This window comes from Sapajus apella, unplaced genomic scaffold (genome assembly GCF_009761245.1).
Source record: "Sapajus apella isolate SASKATOON/1434 unplaced genomic scaffold, GSC_monkey_1.0 scaffold8, whole genome shotgun sequence".
Lineage (NCBI taxonomy): Eukaryota > Metazoa > Chordata > Mammalia > Primates > Cebidae > Sapajus > Sapajus apella.
This window is the reverse complement of record NW_022436948.1, coordinates 21,450,942-21,465,557: the sequence shown is the minus strand read 5'-3', so window position 1 is coordinate 21,465,557 and position 14,616 is coordinate 21,450,942. Positions and strand designations below refer to the sequence as shown.

The 14,616-nt window shown below is 35.2% G+C and overlaps 1 protein-coding gene across 1 annotated transcript; it reads right to left on the bottom strand.

Annotated features, from left to right (window-relative positions):
* Positions 1–12,038: 12,038 nt before the first annotated feature.
* Positions 12,039–12,544, bottom strand: LOC116550939 (60S ribosomal protein L26-like). The gene has a single exon (XM_032277130.1). The coding sequence runs from the start codon at positions 12,511–12,513 to the stop codon at positions 12,076–12,078; it is 438 nt and encodes a 145-aa protein (XP_032133021.1). The 5' UTR covers positions 12,514–12,544; the 3' UTR covers positions 12,039–12,075.
* Between the last annotated feature and the right edge of the window lie 2,072 nt (positions 12,545–14,616).

Genomic DNA, 14,616 nt, shown 5'->3' with positions numbered 1-14,616 from the left:
GTGTTTATTGACCATTCCTGAATGCCTACTTTCTCTAGTTTGTATTTCTGTAACAGTGTTTGTCTATGATTTGCTGGAAGCCATATGACTGTACATGTTTTGCCTTTCAGTAAATAGAATTTAATTTGTTGGTAAGTGATTTAGAACTAGAATGAAAAGTGCATACAGTGTTTAATTAAGTACATTTGGAAGAGATAACTAATGTGGGTTAAACTGGCTATTACAGAAACATAGAAGTTAACCTTATACACATTTTCACATTCTAGAAAGTAATGCATCATTTTTTTCTCAATTAAAAAGATTATCATGAGTCAAAAGTTTTTCAAAAAATTCTTTAAAGGGTAGGATAAAAATGAAAAACTCTCATTGGAAAATTGTATTTGCATAATTACTGTAAAATGCCAATTTTATACACAAACAAATAGAAACCAGAAGTGCTTCAAAATCTCATTTGAATAATGCATGCATATGTATTGGTTCTGCATGGCTAATCCAACAGCCACATCAGCGAAAATATTTACCTTGTAATGTCAACACTAGAAATAACAATTATCAATATGAAAGAGAATGCCCTAGTATAAAATACATATTATCATCAAACAAATCTAACTTTGTTATTAAGAAAAATAATAGATTTGTAACATATTTCCAAAGCAAAAACTTACATAGGTATCAGGAGCCTATTAATTTTTAAAAATATACATAATGCCTAATTTTTGACATTGAAGTTAGGTAAAGACATATATATTTAATTAATTAAATGATTTTAGTAAGATATGATATTCCTAGAACAAAATAGCTAGATTATAATTATTTTTGATGAGTTTGTCAGTTGCAGAAAACTGTGTTACTACCACGTTCAACAAGATTTAGAATAATTTTGTAAACCTTCTAGTCAATTAGAAATAATTCATTTTGGCTGTCCTTGGAATTTAGATAAATGAATTTCTACAATATATATTGTTTTGGAGTATCACACGTTTTCACTCATAGATTTGAGATTCATCTATGTTGTTGCATATATTAGCTTTTTGCTCCAATTGTACAAGTAATAAAATTTATTGAATAAATAAACATTTATTTATTATGCTGTTAATATAATTGTGGGCTGTTTGTGGCTTTGGGTTTAGATTATTTTGTGTATCTTTGTGTCTCTTTCAACTTTCCAAGAGATAAGTATATATAAGAAATCTATTATGTGTAAATTATTTTTTCATGTTACAATATATAGTATTTTTCAAATATCTGGCTTACTTCATGCCACAGGCCCCTTTCCATCACTCAGATGAATTTTTAAATCTCATTTTTATTACTTATTTTGTTATTTTGTTTACCATATTGATTTCCATGCACTTGTTTAGAGATGGTTTCATCGTCACATAAGTTGCAAAAAGCTCTCAACTTCATTAATTTCTCAATCCCAGATTACTACATGCTATGGTTTGAATGTTGTCTCCTTCCAAACTCATTTTGAAATTTAATTGCCATTGTGATAGTATTAAGAGGTAGGACATTTAAGACGTGATTAGGCCATGAACACTTCACACTTTTGGGTGGGATTGGTACTGTTATGAAAAGGTGGCTTTAGTTCACCCTCCTCTTGCTATCTTTCTTTCTACCTTACTCTCTCTTTATCCTTCTTTTATGGGATGATGCAGCAAAAGGCCCTTGCCAGATGATGACCCCTTGATTTGAACTTTACACTTCCAGAATTGTAAGCCAATAAAGTTCTATTCTTTGTAATAAATCAGTCTGTGGTATTCTGTTATAGCAAGACAAAACAGACTAAGATAATAATTTGGTACTGAGGAGTATGGCTGTTACTATAACAAATACTTACAAATGTGAAAGCAACTTTGAAATGGATAGTGGGTAGAAGCTAAAAGAATTTGGAAGAGTAGGCTAGAAAAAGCCTATATTTCTATAAACAACATTAAGAGCAACTCTGGAGAGGGCTCAGAAGAGAAGAACTTTAAGGGAAGTGGAACTTCTTAAGGATTACTTACGTTGTGATCAAATGTTAGAAGAAATATAAGCAGTCAATGCAATTCTGATGAAGACTCAGATAGAAATAAAAGCAAGATACTGGAAACTGGAGTGAAGACTATTCTTGTTACAAAGTGGCAAAGAACTTGGCTGAATTGTGCCCATGCCAGAGGGCTTTGTGAAAGGCAGAATTTAAGAGTAATGCACTAGGATGTCTAGTGGAAGAAATATCTGAGCAGAAAAGCATTCAGGATGATGTGTGGCTTCTTTTAACTGCATATAGAAAATGGGAAAATAGCTCAAGCCTGTAATCCCAGCACTTTGGGAGGCCGAGGTGGGTGGATCACGAGGTCAAGAGATCGAGACATCTTGGCCAACATGGTGAAACCCTGTCTCTACTAAAAATACAAAAAAAATTAGCTGGGCGTGGTGGCTTGCATCTGTAGTCCCAGCTACCCGGGAGGCTGAGGCAGGAGAATTGCTTGAATCCAGGAGGCGGACGTTGCAGTGAGGTGAGATCGCACCGCTGCACTCCAGCCTGGCGCCTGGAGATAGAGCAAGGCTCTGTCTCAAAAAAAAAATAAATAAATAAAATAAAATAAAATAAGAAAAAAAAAAGAAAAGAAAATGGGAAAATAAATGCCTACAAGGAAAACAGGATTTAGGGAATTGAAGTATTCTTAGTCTGGTGGTGTGACAAAAAATAAAAGACCACCGCGCCGCCTGTAGTTCCAGCTACCCGGGAGGCTGAGGCAGGAGAATTGCTTGAACCCAGGAGGCAGAGGTTGCAGTGAGGCGAGATCGCGCCATTGCACACCAGCCTTGGTAACAAGAGCGAAACTTGGTAACAAGACCATTTCAGAAGAAACCAAGGTTGTGGCCAAGTGACCTATTTGATTAGTATGAATAGAACAAAGGGAGAGGCTGTTTATCAGGACAAGGGGAGAATGGCCATAAAGACACTGTGGAGCTTACAAGTGTGACCCCTCCCATCATAGGCCCAGAGTGTCAAGGCCTGACTGAAGGAAACACATCAAAAGAGAGGTCTCCGGTGCTCTCAGGAACTTGAGGCTTACTGCCCAGGGCCAACTCAAGTCTCAGTTTCCTCCATTCTCTTGCAGTGCTCCTCAGCTGCCCCAGCCACATCTCAGGCCTGCCAGGATCAGCACACACAGCCGAGGATCACCCCACTTCTCCAGAAGGTGCAAGCAGCAAATCTTGGTGGCATCAAAGTGGTGTTGTCTGAAGGTGTGCAAAATACACAAGCTGTGAGGGGCATGGCTGCCTTCACCTAGATTTCAAAGCATATTGCTAACAGCTTTTTGACTGGGAAAAGACTTGTTATAAAGGCAGAGCCACTGCAAAAACTCTTACTGGAGAACTATCTAGCAAAACTTTTGGGTTGGATCTGTACAGAACACCCCAGGGGGCTGAGTAAAGTTGCTGGAATGAGACTTCCCTTGAGACCCCAGAAATATAGAGCCACCAGCATTCAATTCCAGCCTGGGAGAGTTGTTGGCACCTGCCTTTAGTGTGTGAGAGCTGCGGACATGGGCTCTGCTTGGCAAGTTATAGTGACTGGGCTTCCTTAGGTCTTGTGGACCCCAATTCTACCCCACTGTGTTCAGAGGGTGGGACACGGAGTCAGAAAATGTTGTCCTCCAGCCTTAAGATTTAATCTTGTTCTCCCTGTTAGGCTTTGTAATTACTTAGAATAAGCTACTGTTTTGTTTTTTTTTTCCTTGTCCATTTTCTCCTTTTGGAATAGTAATGTCTATCTTATATCTGTTCTCCTATTTTGGAAATATATAATTTTGTTAAATTTCACAACCTCACAGCTGGAGAGAAATTTGCCTCAAGGTGAATTGTGCCTTGAGTTATACCTACATCCAGTTTAGATGAAATTCTGGACTTTTGATATTTTTAGCTGATGCTGGATTCAGTTAAGAATTTGGGGATTATTGGTAGAGAATAAATGTAGCCTTTGTATGAATAAGACATGAGTTTTGGGGGTCAAAATCAGGAAGCTATGATTTAAATGTTATCCCTTTCAAAATTAATATTGAAATTTGTCATTGTAGCAGTATTAAGAGTGGGACCTTTAAGGGGCGATTAGGTCATGAGGACTCCAATCTTGTGGGTGGCCTTGATGCTGTCATATAAGGACAAGTCTGTCTCTCTTACCATCTGTTGTCCTTCAGCATTCTACCACGACATACTATAGCAAGAAACCCATTAGACAATACCACCTCCTCAGTTTTGGAATTTTTAGCCTCCAGAACTATGGGCTAATAAATGTATTGTCATTAAAAATTAGAGTCCGCTGTATTCCATTATAGCAGCAGAAAATGGGCTCTGACTCTACACTACTGCCATAGAGACATGACAAAGGTCATTTTTGTGCAGGCTTCATAATATGGATAGGTAAGACAATTAGCTCGGTCTCCATTGATTGAATTCATAAAGAAGTTTTTTTCTTCAAATAATTTACAGTATTAGATAGGTTAAGGATATGGTTAAAATTCTGGTGACCTCTATGGATCAAGTGATACCTTTTCTCCTGTCTGAAAGAAGTCATCTAAAAGAAAATGATTGGAAATCAGTATACCTACCCTTTGCCTGAGCTATTAGTATGGCACTGCCGATGTTATACTATTCAGAGTGTATTACGAATATTCTACTTCCCCTTTGCAGAACACAATAATATGCATGTGCAAATTAGCCTTGGTTTCACCACTAGCCGAGAAGCTCTGCTTGCCAACTCTTAGGGAAGTTGCTGAACTCTGAACTCACTTCCTACTGTATTTTTCAAATTTGCTTTAAGCAGAAAGTTATTAATGGAAATAATTCCTTGTCAAGAGGCAATTCTTCAGAATGATGAATTAGTGCTGTTATGTGGTGTCACATACAAAGAGAATTAATACAAAGCAAAGAGATCCTTGAAACTCTGCAAGAAAGCTTTTGTGGATCAATTAGGCTGACTGATAATCAATAAGTCGAAACACTAATCAACACATGGAATTGTCTTCCTGACAGAAAAAATTGAAAGCAATCGTCTGTGTTCACTGGAATGGAGGAAGGCTGATGCATGTAAATAGGTAGTGTCATGTAGATGTGAGTGGGAGGAGGCTGAAGGAGAGAAGTTTGGTTATAGAGATTCATTCCTTGTCTGAGCATGTCTGCTGCTGCCAAAGGAACACCATGAGTAGTGGGATGATAGCTTAGCTGAAGAATAGGATGAGTGCAGATTTTAAATATTCTGGGCTCTGCAAGTTTCTTATATCTGTGCATTTCTGCAACTTCTCTGCATGGATATTTCTTCTTCACTTATCTAAGTATGTGTAAACTGTTGTTGTTCAAGCAACAATTTCACATTTTCTCTCCCACGAGCTCCTGACAACCATTATTCTATTCTTTGCTTCTATGAGATTGATTGTTTTCGATGTCTCATTAAAATGGAATCGTGCAGTGCTTGTACTGGTTTATTTCACTTGGTAGAAGATTCCCCAAGTTCATCAATGGTGTCACAAAGGATACGATTTTAAATATTATATATAGCACATTTTCTCCATCCATTCATCTGTCACTATATATTTCTGTTGTTTCTCTAGTTTGTCTTGTGAAAAAATACTGCAGTGATCACTGGGTTGCAGATATCTCAAGATCCTGATTTTAATTTTACTGGATACATACACAAACTTTGGATTGCTGGATCAGATGAGAGCTCTATTTTTAATTTTTTGAGGTATCATCATACAGTTTTTCATAATAGCATACGTTCCCACCAACAGCATATGAGTTCCAACACTTCCACATCCGTGCCAATATTATATTTTGTTTAATTGTAATAGTCATCTAACAGTTGTGAGAAGATATCTCACTATGATTTTGATCAGCATTTCCCTGATGATTAGTGATGTTGAATATCCTTTCATATATCTGGTGGCTGATTATATGTTTTATTCAGAAAAATTTATATTCAAGTTCTTAGCCAAATTTTTTTTTTGAGATGGAGTCACCCTCTGTTGTCCAGAATGAAGTACAGTGGCATGATCTCCATTCACTGCAAACTTTGCCTCCCAGGTTCAAGCTATTCTCCTGCCTCAGCCTCCAGAATAGCTGGGATTACAGGTGTGTGCCATGCACCACCACACCTGGCTAATTTTTGCATTTTTACTAGAGGTGGAGTATCGCCATGTTTGCCAGGCTGGTCTCTGACTCCTAAGCCTCCTAAAATGCTGAGATTTCAGAAATGAGCCACTTTGCCTGGACTTTTGCCAATTTTTGAATTGGGTTATTAGTTTATTATGTATTTTAGAGATTAATTGGTTATCAGATAGATAGTTTGCAAATATTTTCTTCTATTCCAGAGTTGGCCTTTGTATTATATTGACTACTTTCTTTGCTGTAAAGAAGCTTTAGAAAAATAAGAACAAATTAAACTCAGAGAGAGCGAAAGAAGAAAATAATAATCATCAGAGCAGAAATAAAATAAATAGAGGCTAGAAAAGCAATAATAAAGATCAATAAAACTAAGGGTTAGTTTTCTAAAAAGATAAAGTTTGCAAACCTTCAGTTAGGTTAACTAAGGAAAAAATAAAGAAGACTTAAACAAAATTGGAAATGAAAGGGGAGACATTATGAAGGATCATAGGAGACTACTATGAACATTTATATGCAAACAAGTTGGATAATTCAGAAAAATTGGATGAATTCCTGGACACAGAAAAAACACCAAGATTGCATCATGAAAAAATAGAAAATTTAAATAGATAAAAAAATGATTAAGGAGATTAATCAGTAATTAGAATTACTTCAACAAAGAAAATCCCAGGATCAAATGCCTTTAATGGTGAATTCTATCAAATATGAAGAAAATTAATGCCTATGCTTCTTAAGCTGCTCAGAAAAGAAAAGCAAGGAACACTTTCAAACTCACTTTACAAAGCCAGAATTCCCTCTACGTCAAAACCAGGCAAAAACACTACTAAAAGTACAAATATTAGCTGAGTGTGGTGGTGCGTGCCTATATTTCCAGCTACTCAGGAGGCTGAGGCAGGAGAATCCCTTGAACCTGGGAGGCTGAAGTTGCAGTGAACTGAGATCATGCCACCACACTCCAGCCAAGGCAACAAAGCAAGACTCCGTCTCAAAAACAAACAAACAAAAAACTACAAGAATATAAAATCACAAGCCTTTATCTTGTTGACCACAGATGCAAAATACTCAAGAAAATTCTTGCAAACCGATTTCAACAGCACATTAAAAAGATGGCACAGTATGTTGAAGCGGGGTTTATTCCTTGGATGCAAAGATGGTTCAACATATGTAAATTTTTATTGTGTTGTCTATTTTTTTCTATCTATGATGTCTTAAGTAAAGTAATATATTCTGTATACTATGCCCTTTCCAGATACATGTAAATATTTTATTTGGAAGGTTGCTTTTTTCACATTCTCAATGGTGTCTTGGTGTTTTTAAATAATAACACCTTCTTAATTATAACAGTCCAGTTTATCTGTATTTTTGGTTTTGGTTAGTGCCTTTTGCCTACAACAAATTTAGTAATGTATTTTATAATTTATTTGAAATTGACTTTTGTTATGAAATAAGGTATTTTCTTCCATATTTTTATCAATTGAAAAAATTCAATGGATAAATTCAAAATCCTTGAATAAAAAAAATATATTTTCCTCACTGTATCTTAATGTTACTTTGCTTTAAAAAAAAGGAGTCTAGCGATCATATACTGCTGAGTGTTTGCTGATGATCCAGTGCTCTGCTCCTCTCTGCTGGCTGCCATACAACACTGGCTTAATGATTGTAACTTTTTAAAAAGTCAATTTTCAGATTTCCGAAGGTCTTGATTTCCCATTTTCCAATGAAGTATTTAGTATTGTATTTCCTAATTTACCCCTATAAAAAAGAAATTATAAAACTACATATTTTAGTTTTTAAATTTATATTTGACAAGGTTATTTTTATTTCTATGCTTATACTATTGTGTTCAAAAATTTAGTTTGGCTGATTTCAATACTTTAAAATTCATGGTGACAATTACTAAGTGGCAAAGTTAATTTTGGAAAACATACTATAGCCAAATCTACTTTAACTCAAAGTTGTTCAGAGAATAACTTTAAATGTCATTTGAGCTTCCACTCAATACATTCGAAATCTGATGCAGTTAATTCAATTAACTCATTTACCTAAAGTAACCAGGATTTAGTAAAAAGGTTAGCTTTCTGTAAAGTGATTATTAATACACAAAAACAATTACGTTCCTTTTAACTTAGAATAACCAGCTTAATTACACCAAAAAGAACTTTCCTTCCGTGGTTGACACCTCAATTAAATTTGCTAAATAATTAAGGTAAATAGAAGTGTGCTTAACCTTTTTGAAAAATACATCAGAAAAGTTTTAGAAAAATGAATGAAGCAAAATTATCTGTTTTCCCTGGACATTGTATAGATTTATTGTGACATTAAGGAGACAAAAGTATCAAAATAATTTTAATGATATATAAAAAGTGAATACAAAAGAAACTGTGGGAAAAATGAACAAAATTGTTTTCAAAGAAGGCAGAAAGGACTTAAGAACTTTCCCTACTGGGATTAAGACATTACAAAGCAATATAAAAAAGAACAACACAGTTTTGTTGTAAAAATTAAAATATACAATGAAAATTACATGTACTTTTAGTATATTGTATATGTAATATATTTATATGCTAACGTTAAATGATATTCTTTGATGTTCTATGCATTCTTTCCACAGTTTTTCTTCTCAGATTGTCTATTTAACCCATTCCATTTAGTTCTTTTTCCCTGACCACTTGGCCAATAAAATTGCCTTGGTTGAGGTCCTCAGTGATCCATTTTAAAACTCACTGAGAAATCCTCAGCCCTTGTGTTATTTGATCAATTTGTCAAACTTGACTTAAAAATGTATATCCTTTAGAGACTGCCTTCTATGTTTCTTCTCTTAACTCACTGCTGTTGTGTGTGTGTGTGTGTGTGTGTGTGTGTGTGTGTGTGTGTGTGTGTGTGTGTAGCTTTACTGGTTCTACTGTATTTTCACCTTCCAGAACTGGCAGCCTAGAGCTGATGCTAAGGGTCTACTAATATCATACTTCTACTGTGTTCCAACCCCTATGACCCAAGAAATAAAGTCCAAGCCATTATATTTGGAAGCCTTAAGCCTCAAATGTCAAGATTCCTTCAACCGAGTCTGAGTTCTAGCCTTGCCAAAACTGTTTGTGCTACCCTAGAATGGAATAAGCAACATGGAACTCAAATATTTAATATTATCATTATTTGCTTTCTTTTATAAAAATGATGACTGGGCCTGGCACTGTGGTTTATACCTGTAATCCTAGCACTTTGGGAGGCTAAGGCAGATGGATCACTTGACCCCAGGAGTTTGAGACCAACCTGGGCAACGTGGTGAAACCCTGTCTCGATAAAAAATACAAAAATTAGCTGGGCATGTTGGCATGTGCCTAGAGTCCCAGCTACTGGGGAGGTTGAAGTGGGAGGATGTGATGTGTAGAACGTTAGACTCTGCAAAGTTGGCATTCCTTAACCTCTAGTATAAAGTGGTAGCCACATCTAAGGACTATCTAACCATCCTGATAGCAGATATGTCATTTAATATATGCAGTTGTTCAGATTACAGAAGTTTTTCCCAGTCAATGGAAATCTGTAAGACTAAAAATATTAGATTATAGAATTTGTCCTCAATGATAAATTTTATTTATTCAAAAATAATATTTTTATTTCAACCCCCTTTTAAGCTCTTTTATAGTAGCATTTGCCCCCAGTGGGGTATCAGGACCACTGTAATTAAAGAAGAAAATTTATCAATCTGACATATTATTAAAAAAATATTCCTTTAATAGTATTTGGAAACTACAATAACCTAACTTATTCAATTTCACAGAATATGAAATTCTAAGCCCAAAACTACAAGTCACCTGGCTCTCACTCTTCAGATTTTACCTATAATATTCTCAACACAAAGAGAACAGGCTATTTCCACTATCTGCTAGGTAAATAGAGAAACTATTTCTTTAGCATCACATTTTACCTACTAATTTCAAGGTGACTGTTATCGTAATCATCAACTAAGAGATAAGCACATTCTCTGCCATGTGAGTGCTTTATACATTATTTTGTCTGAACATTCCATTGCTACATACTTCACCCATATCAACTCTTAGGTATTTTCATTTATTTTAAGTCAACTGTACTTTTAAGTTTTAGCATCTTCACTCAACTCTCTTTCTTTGCTTTAATTAAATATGGCAATCACCTAGAAAGACAGCTTCCCTTGCAGCACTCTGAAGAAAAGAGATGCTCCTTTATCATAAGCCATCTAACTATCCCCCAAAGCTATCCTGTATATATTTTGCCCTGGGCAATCCTCTGGGCACTACAGCAGCCTTAAATGTATTTTTTCATTGGCTCCTATTGTAAGGTTTATTGCTGAGGTAAAATGAGGAAACTGAGGCAAGTATAAGAAAATGAGAAGTTAATTTATTCAGCTCCCAGGCGAGGTTCTGGGGTCCAGGAAGGGGCCAAAGAAGTCTCGCTTGGCTGTTTAGGTTATGGGGTTTTATGGGGAGAGAAGGTGATTGATTGGCTATTGGGGAAACAAAGGAAAGGCAATTTTATTGGCTGTCAGGAAGCAGGAAGTACCTGAAACTAGTTGCCATTGGTAGGCAGGTGGGACTTTGTGTAAGTGGACCTTTATTGGCTGTTGGGGAAACAAAGTGAAGGCAATTTTATTGGCTATTAAGAAGCAGGAAATGCCTGGAGCTAGTGGTCATGGGTAGACAGGTGGGACCTTGGGCCTTGATTGACTGTTGGGGAAACAAAGTGAAGGCAATCTTATTGGCTATTAAGAAGCAGGAAGTGCCTGGAGCTAGTGGTCATGGGTAGGTGGGCTGGCTAGACCTTAGGTAAGCAGGCCTTCTGGGGTATACAGAGCGGACTGCTACCGGGCAGGGTCGGATGGAGCTTCTTTAAAAAATTTTCCTGCAGCGTTTATCAACAGTGGGCTAGGGGTTAAATGCATAATTTAGTGCTGAATATGGGCTTGGGTCTGGTATGCAGAGGCAGGTGCGGAGAAGCCATGGCAAGGCCAGATAATGAGCTTGGGTGATGACGTAGTTATCAGACGCCGAGAGAGATGGATGAGTCCGTTTAATCCTCTGCAGCTGGCCTTACACCTATCATCCAGCTAAACTATTCATTACATCCAACTTATTGCTATAGCATCTGTAATAGTTAGATACACAAATAAATAAATTGGATTCTTCCTACTTTATACATTTCACACATCACAATATCGTAAAACACATTTCATATGTTACAGTGCTTATAAGGAATATTATTTTATCTGTCTGCCTTCATTAGAGATGTACTTTAATAAAAATATTTGTAAAGGACAAAACAGATGACACAGTTGAATTAACAGTGTCTGATACTTTTGGTTTAATCGTGCCTTGATTATGTAGTTATGCAAAATGAGTAGAGTGAGGACTATTGTAATTATGTGTTTTAGAATGGCAATATTATTTTTGTATTCTCTCAAGAGATGTTAAGACTGGTTTAAGAATCTCAGAGTACACACATAGGTCATCAGTAATCTCTAAAACACCTCAGGTAAACTAAAAGGAGCATGTCAAAACATGTTTTCCTGAAATAGTTTGATAATTTTGAAAACACTCTCTCCACTTAACATAGTTGGTGAAAAATCTTTCTACATCTTTTCAAGTCTGAATTATCTTAGATCAGAATAACATAAATGGAGGAAAATTAGGTTTTTGATTTTGAGATTTTTTTTAAGTTTTTAATATTAATCTACTAGATTCAATATAAAATATTGATTCTAACTGAAGTGACACTATATGTTTCAAAGAAGAATTAAAATATTTCTCCATGAGTCCATGTATGACTTATTCTTCTATTGCAATGTTCAAATGAAGTGTTATAGAAATGAGAAATTCAATATTTTTTATTTTTTTATTTTTATTATTATTTTTCCCTCATTTCAAGTTTTAATCAAAGCTTGTATATAAGGTTACTTTATTCCTGCATCTTCTCAATTGTTTCTTCCTTGTATTTGCCCTTTTCCTTTCCTACTTGGCGAGATTTGGCTTTCCGTTCAAGGATCTTTTTGCGGTCTTTGTCCAGTTTTAGCCTAGTGATAACCACCTTGCTGGGGTGAATGCCTACATGGACAGTTGTGCCATTAGCCTTTTCCCGCTGCACCTTTTCAATGTAGATTACGTATTTCTTCCTGTAAACCTGGACTACTCTGCCAATCTGCTGACCTTTATAGTGTCCTCGTACAACCTGAACTTCATCATACTTTCGGATGGGCATGGATCGCACGTTGTACTTCTGTCTCAGCTCTTTGGAAAGAGGGGAGGACATAATCTTCCTGCGAATGTGAGAAGGTGCATTGAAATGCCTTTTGCGATTCTTGCTTCGGTCGGAAGTCACAAAGGGATTGAACTTCATTTTGGCAGCTCCTGCTTAGGTGATGGCCGCAAAAGGCGAGAAATTCAATATTTTTGAAGCTAGGAGGTTAAGATTCATTACACTGTTCTATGATCATTAATGTTGACATAAAATAAACTCTAATTCCTTGGATATCATTTTATGGAAGATTTGAAAAAAATAGATATTCAGATAAGTGCATTGAATTAAGAAATATTTTATGAGGAACAAATAAATTTATACAGCATGTCTAAATATAAAACACATATGAATTAAATACAGGCAACGTTTTATTGAAAAGTTTAAGTGCTTAGTTATTTCAAACCATTACAATCCAAAAACTGGTTTTATCTCACCTTTCTTTTTAACTAAACTAGTTGATAACATTTTTTCATTAAATTCCCTCCTTCTGTTGGTTTACCATAGTCCCTCCATGTCTTCATTTTGATTATTTCAATTCATTTTGCTGGGAAAATACCAATAAAAATGTTACGTGCAGTAAGGAAGAAAATTATTATTAAAAAATTGACTTTCTTCACCTTTTCAATATTAATTTTAATTTTCACATTGAATTTTAATTATTTAATCTATCTAATTTAATTTAATTATTTAATACAATGATTTAATTTAATTATTAAAATTTTCTAGTGTACTTACCTTAAACTTTTACAGAAAGCCCTTTTTACAAATTTAAAATACCTACAAAAAGCAGTATTTATTTATATTTAATTTCCAACATTTTACTCTTTCAAACTGTCTGGTTTATCAGTTGCTACTTTTACTAAAGAAAAGCGACTCTTTTTAATGATATTATTAGTGTTATATAATACAAATCACCTGTTAATTTAGTAATGTAAAATGTAGCTTTTAAGGAATTTCATTTTAGTAATGACCTTCTTGCAAATTTTTTTTTTAAATGTAATGAGTATTTGTAGATAAAAATACTTTCTAAATGAATGTTGTTCTCTGGAATAAAACACTGAATCAAAAGGATCTACACTGCCATTTTCTGTCATATGTGATATCAGATAAATATCTCAAAATAACTTTAAAAAATATATATAATATATATTATATATATATATATATATATATATATATATATATATATATGCATGTATATATTGAGATGGAGTCTTGCTCTGTCACCCAGGCTGGAGTGCAGTACCATTCAATACATGGAATAAGTTCACTTTTGTCTTGATGGTTTGATTATATGAGCTAGAATTATAGCAATATGGAAACTTGAGAGAGATGCATGACTCATAATGAAAGGCTATTAAATAATGGAAAATCCCTAACACAATAATTAAATTAAGTTTTATTGAAACTATCAGATAACTAAGTTAATCTAAACTCCATTCTTTTCTCCAAAAGTTAAATAAATCAATAAATATTAAATAGTAAGTGTACATTTAACATTTTTTAGGTGAGGGGGTTATGTAGAAGCGGCAAAATGAGACAAACATTCATCAGTCACTCAGGATAAAAAATTAATAATAATAATTATGACTCCTGGTTTCCAGTCTAGCATTTAAGAAGCTTTTAGCCACCATTCTATCCCAACAATGGATAAAAACCTGAGCAAACTGAAAAATCATCAACCCTCCTTAGATTCATCATAGAAATGAAGTTACAGGGGATACTACTTCCCCAAGAATTTGAGGTGGATTGGAGGTAGATAGCTGGATAAAATCACAATTTATCAGATCAGAAACCCACAAACAGAAACCTCTGTGGGAAGTAGTAGGAAAGGAAAACCTGAATTGTATTTGATGGAATTCTTGGGGTTCAGTGTGGACAAACCTGAGGATAAAAATAACAGGGGTCACCAACACTGGGACAGGAAGGGGTACATGTTGGTGAGATTTACCTCCAGGAGCTCTGCGATATTCTCACAATGAAGGCTGGAGAAAAATCCCCTCAGGATTCTGGTGTGGAGAGTGGAAAAGTAACCACTTTGAAAATATGCCAGAACATTTTCTTCTGCTTACTGCGGCGTTCCTGCTAGAGAAATTATTTTACTGAAGCATAATCCACCAATGTCTTATCAAAGTTCTACTGACTTAGGGAAAGGAAATACCTAACTGCTGACCCTTCTAGACATCAAGTATCACCTAAGAG